The 8,605-nt window shown below is 36.6% G+C and overlaps 2 protein-coding genes across 2 annotated transcripts; one reads left to right on the forward strand and one right to left on the reverse strand.

Moving 5' to 3' along the window:
* Positions 1-991: 991 nt before the first annotated feature.
* On the forward strand, positions 992-2,939 carry LOC119995286 (NAC domain-containing protein 2-like). The gene is made up of 3 exons (XM_038841741.1): positions 992-1,458; positions 1,551-1,840; positions 1,927-2,939. Exons 1-3 carry the CDS (start codon positions 1,245-1,247, stop codon positions 2,497-2,499), a joined length of 1,077 nt encoding a protein of 358 aa, XP_038697669.1. The 5' UTR covers positions 992-1,244; the 3' UTR covers positions 2,500-2,939.
* A 379-nt stretch (positions 2,940-3,318) lies between these two features.
* On the reverse strand, positions 3,319-7,681 carry LOC119987487 (syntaxin-71-like). The gene is made up of 9 exons (XM_038832413.1): positions 7,400-7,681; positions 7,040-7,165; positions 5,777-5,936; positions 4,808-4,893; positions 4,617-4,685; positions 4,442-4,486; positions 4,274-4,336; positions 4,091-4,167; positions 3,319-3,640 (listed from the first exon to the last, which is right to left on the reverse strand). The coding sequence occupies exons 1-9, from the start codon at positions 7,553-7,555 to the stop codon at positions 3,625-3,627; spliced, it is 798 nt and encodes a 265-aa protein (XP_038688341.1). The 5' UTR covers positions 7,556-7,681; the 3' UTR covers positions 3,319-3,624.
* Between the last annotated feature and the right edge of the window lie 924 nt (positions 7,682-8,605).

The raw sequence follows: 8,605 nt of genomic DNA on the forward strand, positions 1-8,605 counted from the left end.
GTTATGAATATTAGTAAAAAGTTTAGGATATGTTGACATTTCATCATCAATAGGTGAAACAAACACATCATGTCAGATATACCCAATCAAGTTGCCTCCCTAACTCAGCATATCAACAAAGCAAAAAAATAGCGATCCATCGCCGGATGGGCTGGCAATGCTGAAGCAACCAATTTTTATTTTTTTTTTAAACTTGGAGGGGGACTCAAACCCTGATCATCAAAATGATACACACTGTTCTTACCAATCCAATTAGTGACTGAAGCAACCATTTTAATCAAACCATTTTACTTGTGTTTAATTAGCTATAGAACATGCAAGGTTCAAGTTGTGCTGTTGTTGAACAGGCTTCCTGCCACTAAAACCCCCCTTCAATATAGGCGATTTTCTCTTTTGAAATTGTTTTTTTTTTTCGAAATAACGTTGAGAAATATGTTTTTTATTGGAATCGAACCTTGAGCATGCATGTGTCTAACCCAGCTGATTATCAACCGAGTCACCCCTCGCTGGTCTCCCTTGAAATTGTTAAGTGAACCCAATAAGCTAACATGTTGGCCATAACTAATTTTCTCTTTTAAATATACTAAATGGGTGAGAATCTGTCAACTATATAACAATAACATTTTGTCTGTATTTTAAGAAATTTTTTACCCAAAAAAATAAAAATAAATGTGCTCCTATGAAACAACGATTACCCAAATCTGGAGAACCGCTATAGCTGTTATGCAAAATATATAGGTAACACAATTAATCTCATGTTGATATATTTTTTACTAGTTCTTTATATTTATTCTCTAAAATAGGGAGAAAAAAAAAATCATATTTAGATAATATGATATAAGTGGTTTTACTTTTAAGCACAGGAACGAACCTGGTGGCTGCCACCTTGAAGATGTTTTCATTATAGATACATCATTAATATCCCAATTACCCAAATATATTAATAAGTTTGAAAGTAATGGCTAAAATAATATGAATTGCATTTGTCACATTCATCAAAGAATGTGTGGTAATTCAATATTGATTCCAAGCTAGGACAAATGTGTTGCTTTCCATCGCAATTCTTACAACCTGATCAATAAAGAAATCAGCAGCAGATGCAAGATTTGTCTCATTAACCTCACAATGTCCAAACCCTATTGATCATTACAAGAACACCTTGTAATATAACCTTCTGCACAGTGTTTCCAGCTAAAGAATACAGCCATACCAATCGATAAAATCTGTGCTTACTCTCCAGCTCCATGTCCAAGATTAACAAATTAGGACTCTTGGTTCCCATGGAGGCAACGAAATCCAGCTCAGATCATCTTTATCTCCCTCCTGGTTTTCGATTTCACCCTTCCGACGAGGAGCTCATAGTCCATTACTTGAAGAACAAAGTCACCTCGAGTCCTCTTCCAGCTTCTATCATTGCAGATATTGATCTTTACAAGTACAATCCATGGGAGCTACCAAGTTTGTATCCTACAATATACTTATTTCCTTCTCATGTTCACAATTTATCTGATTAACGTACTAACAGTCACCAGTTTCTCTATTTTGAGTAGCAAAAGCTTTGTATGGAGAGGATGGATGGTATTTTTTCTCTCCAAGGGATAGGAAATATCCCAATGGAGCAAGGCCTAATAGAGCGGCTGCTTCAGGTTACTGGAAGGCAACGGGGACAGATAAACCGATCTTCAGTTCCTGTGGAACGAAGAGCGTTGGAGTCAAGAAAGCTCTTGTCTTCTACAAAGGACGTCCCCCGAAAGGGCTCAAGACTGACTGGATCATGCATGAGTATAGGCTGCTTGATTCCATGGCGCCTTGGACGCCCAAGCGAAAAGGGTCTATGAGGGTATACTAATACTAATTAAGAGTAAACTAGATGCAATAGTACTAGAGTGGTTTCAGTAACTAATTCTTGCATCTCTTCATTTTCAGTTGGATGATTGGGTGCTGTGTCGAGTTAGGCAGAAGAGCAGCATATCTTTGAGTACTTGGGAAGATCGAAGCAATCAGAAATGTGCACCGGAAGCAGAATATATTTGCAAAGAAAGTGAACCATGTTCTATGAATATGAATCCTAACATCAAGATTGCCCAGAATTGTCCGATGTTACCTTACATCTTCGCCTCTCAGGATCTTCCTTGCTTCGAAGCTGCAGCCTCAAGCATAAGCTTCCAGAGTAGCAATAATAATACATCTTGTGCTTCACCCTCTAATAATAACAACTTGCAGTTTTCAATATCTTCTCTTGAGAGCTTCTTTGACCCGCTAAAAAGAAGGCTTGTGGAGGGATATCGAAGCGAGATTTTCGTCCCGCCGAGTAAGAAGATCGCAAGCAGAGATACTGCAAAGGAGGAAGCTGTAATATCCATTAGTAATGGTGCCACTGACATGAATTCATTTGGGATGGGGCAGTTTGAGGATAAAGACTTCAGTCAAGAACAATGGAATTCCATCAATATGCAATATCCCGAGTTAAGTCAATTAGCCTTCACAAGAAGTACTTAGATTCCTGGAGAAGTACAGTTATGTGCAAATAATAGGGATTTCGCCATGCTTGTCCACTGTAAATAAAGAGACATGCCACCAACATTGAAAGTACACAGATAGCGAAATGGTAGCAGTTCAAGGCGGTAGGGGCAGTACAGATATGGTGAATCATTTCATCATGATTAGTGTGTATTTTATTAGGGTTTGTTGAGGAGAATGAGCCACTTAATCCCATCCATGTATCTATTGCCTTGTTATGTGTATATATATATACAAATGCACAAAACGGTCAAAGAAACAGGAGTTTATGTCAAAAGATTCTGGGTTTTTCTTTTTTTTTTTTCCCCTTTCCATTTCTCTATAAATTGACATGCTTTCAGCAGTTCTGGTTATGATGTAAGAGTTCTTCGTCTTATTCAGATCAGACTTTTAAATTCGTTCTTTTTAACGGACATGGCAATGTCAATAAATTATCAATGCAAATACTGGATCTTCTCCAAGCCTAAAAGTTTTATCAGTTCTGCCAGGATTTTCTCCAAAGATTGTATTGGATTTTCGTCACTTCTTGTCAAGGGGGTGTTTCGATCCTAGCTATACAATGTTTGGAGTTCGAAATTAAGTTAAAATTAGATTAAAATTACCCAATGTCCTGGAGTCTTTCTTTGTTCTCCCATACATATGGGACTTCGAATTGTTAATATTGTATTTATCCATCGATCCTGCATTTTTCATTTTATTCTATTTTCTTACACTGTTGCACTTTAGTCCACTAATTAAGTTCGTAAATACCTAAGCTATCAACACAAGGCCACCCCTTTCTTCAATGAGATGAAAATGGCTATCAACACAAGGTCACCCCCTTCTTCAATCTCTTTGAACACAGAGATACTAAACAAGACCCATTCAGTGTTGACATCTCCAATACATGGACAACAAATCTTCCAATGGTGGTGTTTCAGATTTGGCAAGTGGAAAACGCAAAATAACATGTACGAAATTTGAACATGAGCAACATGTGATAAACAAATGGAAAAAAAAAATAATAAAGCCAAGCACGAAGACAACTCCTCAAAATGAATATTGATGGAAGTAGAATTCTAACACCACACCGGAAAGACGCGTGAAGTAATCATTTGTATCGTTTCACTTCTTCAGCACACTGCAAAGTGCAAATGAAGCAAAATATCAGAACTAGTCCCAGAAGGTAAACAAAAAGTATATTTAATACTAGCTAATCGATCACCGACAGCTTCAACACAGACAGACAAGAGACGACCCAACATGTCAAGGACTAGAGACTCCAGAGAGACAGTTAAGTAGGAAAAAAAACTAGCAGCCGAAACTGTCCCGCAAATCCAATATATATCCGGCATAAATTCACCTCCAAATGTGGCAAGAAGTTGTTATCTTAGCAACTAAACTTTTCAAACTTCTATTTTCAATGAGTTATCACCAATACCAATAAGTTTTTCCCCATGTCATACTTCAGTAACTTTAGTACGAAACATGCAGTGGTTAGCATAACCTCATATGGATGAATTTCGCATCTACATTATCCATATCAATATCTGCATGGTACATGCTACTTATGAAGGCAAAGGAGACTTACTTGTACAAGTAGGCAGCAATTCCCAAAATTATACACAACAAAACAATATCAATACAGAAATTCCGGCTGGATCTCAGCTGGAACATAACCATAATTTTTAGTTAGAGCTGGAGGAAACCAACAATTCGTTATATAGACAAAAACTGAAGGAAACATATACTTAAAAATTTCCAGAACAATCACCTGGTTAACAGTGTCTTTAAGTCTAACATTGGTATTCTTAAGGTCAGAAGTGGCCTTGTCAACCTACAAAAGAAGTGTATATTAAAATCAGCACGACTTTTATCTCCACCAATGGGAAATAAGAAGCAGCTTCGAAATAGTTAAGGGAGACAACAAAATGACATTCACCTTGGTATCAATTTCATCCATCAACGGCACTTGTCTATCCAATTCCTGCACGTATCATAACATTCTTTATTTGCTTGTGTGGATATTGCACCCATGCTACAACCAAGGTTTAAGACAACTAAACATATTCCTCGACAACCAATACAGCTTTAAAGATTGATCATGGCTTACTTACCTCATCCATATCTTGAGCCATGTTTTTCAGTGTATCCAAACCTTCTGAAATCATATCCAGACCTTGATCCTGGAAAGTGTCAAATAGATAAAAGATAAAAACATTTGGGCATCATATGCAATGATCACACAAATAGATACTACTTTCAATCAGAAAACCAGCCACAGTGCAACTCCACGTAGATGGCTTGCCTGCTTAATTTTCCTCATCTCATACTCCTGCCTAAATTGACTTGATGACTCTGAATGTTGAAAGTATTCATCATCAAACTGTCCATCTACAGCAAAATGAAAAACAACCAAATAAATAAATAAGCATTATTTTTTTTTAAAAAAAAATAACCATGATCTTTGAAACTTCCCCATCCCAAAAAAGTTGATGGCCATGGAAAGTAGTATACCAATCTAGCACGAATTGAGTCTCGTTACAACCAAATTCATTCCTTTATTTCATATACTAGTTATCTATTTCAGTCAGCTAACTATGAAATTAACTCCAAATCTTATTACAATGCTAGTAGATATTGGCTGACAATGTATGTCTGAGGAACTCTGTCTAGTCCAGACTCAACATAATAAATTGTTCCAAAAGTTAACCTAATCTCTTCCACCAAGACAAAATTATCTACAACCAACATGACGGGAATTCATCATGAATGAATCTAATACATATCAATCACTATGTAATAGAAAACAAAGTAAATAGACAAGTCCTCTACTGTTCGTCAAATCCAGAGGCACATTTCAATTCCTCGATTATTCCTTTTAAAATCTTAATAAACAGACTTAATGTACTTTGAAGAAAAAGGCTATTCCTTTGGAACTTTCTCATAATGCAAGCACTTTTTTTTTGGGTAAGTATAAAGCAAGCACATCTACATAAGTACATATCATATGAAGCTAAGATGTGAAAAGCCAACATCAGATCGTGAAGAGGTAAGTCACAACCACAAGAAAGATGGCTAACAAAGGTCAGTACTACTAACCCTTCCCAACAGATTTCCACACAATCACTACTACTAGTTCTCATGGCCATCAAGATTTTGATTTATCATACCTTAGTAAGTGAAAATTAACTAGAAACCTCCCAACCTACAAAAATTACAGAAAAATTGAAAATGATAACCAGCTATGTATATCCATAATAAAGATAATAATCACCTGAATCAAACTTGACTTCAGCACGAGAGGCAGAAGATGTCCAGCCCCCACCTTGTTTGGGTGCTCCTGTAGTTCCATCTGGTATTGCTTGAATCCGATCTGGCAATGCAAGGACCAAATCATTACGAGCAGCAAACTCTTCTGAGGAAAGCCCTTTGACCTAGCAATAAACACACAATTTTAGGACCAATATGAGAACTTGATTATTTGCTTTGAAATTGAAAATTAATTTTAAGGAAAAGTACAATTCAAAATATGCTGTACTTGTGCAATCAATAACACCGCAAAATTCAATTTTTTTAGCCACACTAAACAGTATTCCAAATACAAGAATGTAGCTTTTAGAATGATAATAAACTGTTTAGAAGTTGCTTCAGAGAGGTGCATCGTAGATGCAGATAAAGACCAAACAAGCTACGAGTTACTGGGCATGCCAATACAGTGCAAGTACTCTTTTGCTAAAACATCATTCTAGGTTTATTCACCCTACTTGAAGTATTAATGTTATTTAACTATGGTAGTCATTTACAGTGTCAGCAGACTATGATAAGACATATGCATTAGAAGACTTGCATAAGAAGAGCGTTAAGTACAATCGAGGACTAAATTATAGAACATACGTACAACCAAGAACGAACGACGACATGAAATTGCCATAAAGTGGCCAAGACCCTTTAGGTTGACCAAGTAGAAGAAAATCTCCTCCGTCACACTAGAGCTACAGATAGGGCAGGTCGGGCACATAGGAAGAACAATAGTACATTTGCAACCTTTGAGCTGCGGAATAGACTTGGAATTTTAAGCATAAAAAAGACTATCTGTCACTCCGTCATAACAACTTTATGAGAAACTATAGGTGCATTATCTTTTTTTGAAAAAATTCTGGACAAAATACAGTATTTGGAAATTGGAGATTCTTTCCTCTCTCAACCTCAATAGGCTCATAGCAACTTAGCAAGTTTCTATCCAACTTATCAAATAAAATAAAGTTACTATCCAATTTAAACCATTCTCTGCCGTTTTTCAGTTGTTACTTTTGCAGGAGGTAAGCAGTCTTACATCCGGATCCTAAAATCCCATAGTAGGAACTGACATCGTCAATGGTACTTGGTTAAACAAACCTACTCGTGCTCAAAAATTTAAAGGAACACGAATAAGCATGTAACTGAAGGAACCTCGGGTTTCACTGTAATGTCTTACCCCAAACAACTTGATCACGATAAATTTATTTTTAAGCAGTTAAACATGAGATCGAATACAAACCTTCTTTAGCGCCAGCCGCTGCAATTTTGGGACCTCCTCCAGCAATCGAGCCTTGATCCTCCGAATCTCGGCATTCAGAGCAACTGCAGATGCCCTATTCTTCTCGTTTGAAGCTAACTCTGCTTTCTGCAAACCAAATCGCTAAAAGTATAATTAAAATGAAAAAGAAATAACGTAGTTATTATCCTTTCCATTTTAGTTTTCATATGAAATGCGGGCACATAAATCTAGCTTAAAACGTAATCTGCTATGCAACTGAATCATCAATCATCAAGTTGGACACTAATTTGCGGTTCAATTTCACTAGTTCTGGCAAGATCTAATCAGTGGAAGAGAGTATGAGATAGATCTGAGCGAGACCTGCAGAGCGGCTTCAATGTCAGCTTCAGCGGCGGCGTAGAGACGGGCGAAGGCATCCTCGCCGGAAACATTAGAATCCTTCTGCTTTTGGATGTCATATTTGTCGTACTTCTTGCAGATCGCGTCCACTCTAGTTAAAATGTCGATCACTGTCATCTTATGCTTCCTATTGAAAGCTTTGAACTCAGTGATTGATTATGTTAAGAAGACTTGCGGGGGTTCTATCTCGATTTCTCTAATTCACATGAAGCAATTTCAAGACAGCCTCTAAAAACTAAGAACCCTTTTTTTATTTTATTTTTTAAATCTTAAGCCTTATTTCGTAGTTCATACTTCCTACTTCATACCTAACGATAAGCCAAACAGTAAAAACTCACTAATCTGGGTTTTTTTTTCAATAAGACTTTATCTAAAATAAAACTTGATGATCAATGTTCGAATCTCTCCTTCCCGTTTTTAAAAAAAAAAAGTTCGTAAAATAAATGTGTAGGGGCGTGCATCCTGATGGGAGGGAGTTCAAGACTCCTTAATAGCAAGTCCAACCGAACATCAAAATGAGAAGATTTTCATTTTAAGTTTTGAAGGGCGGTAAGGTTTGCCATTCATAATACGGATCATATGTTCATTCTCCTATACTAACCTCAAAAGTTATGGTGATGTATATAGGTATTTGAATCTATAATCAAATGATATTCGGAGTGAGTCACTAGCAACCTATAAAATAAGCAAAGGTTGATAGTCAAAGAAAGACCTTGAACACTGTTATGGTGTCAGTGAAAGACTATCCGACAATTAAGTTAGTGATAATCGTGATGGCAAAAAGAATCATGTAAGGTAAGTATGGGAATGATTAATATATAAGCATCCACGGCTAAAGTTGCTTGTACGTTTTTGATATTAGTTCGTTCAAAATGAGAGGATTTGGAAAATAAGAAGAATATGATCCCTTTAATTGTGGTAAAAATATACTTTTTGTCCCTCAACTATGAGACGAGTTTCATTTTTGTCCCTAAGCTTTTTTTTCTCCCATTTGTGTCCCTCCACTATTGAAAAGTATCATTTTTGTCCTTTCAAGTGAGATTGAGGTTGAAAAAAACCTGATCTGACGAACAATATGATACCAAGTAGGATTTTTCAATGGCCAGATTTGTTTGAGAGATAAACATGATGCTTTCCCATAGTTGGGGGACGAAAAAGGGAAAAAAA

Source organism: Tripterygium wilfordii, chromosome 3, assembly GCF_013401445.1.
Source record: "Tripterygium wilfordii isolate XIE 37 chromosome 3, ASM1340144v1, whole genome shotgun sequence".
Taxonomy (NCBI): Eukaryota; Viridiplantae; Streptophyta; class Magnoliopsida; order Celastrales; family Celastraceae; genus Tripterygium; species Tripterygium wilfordii.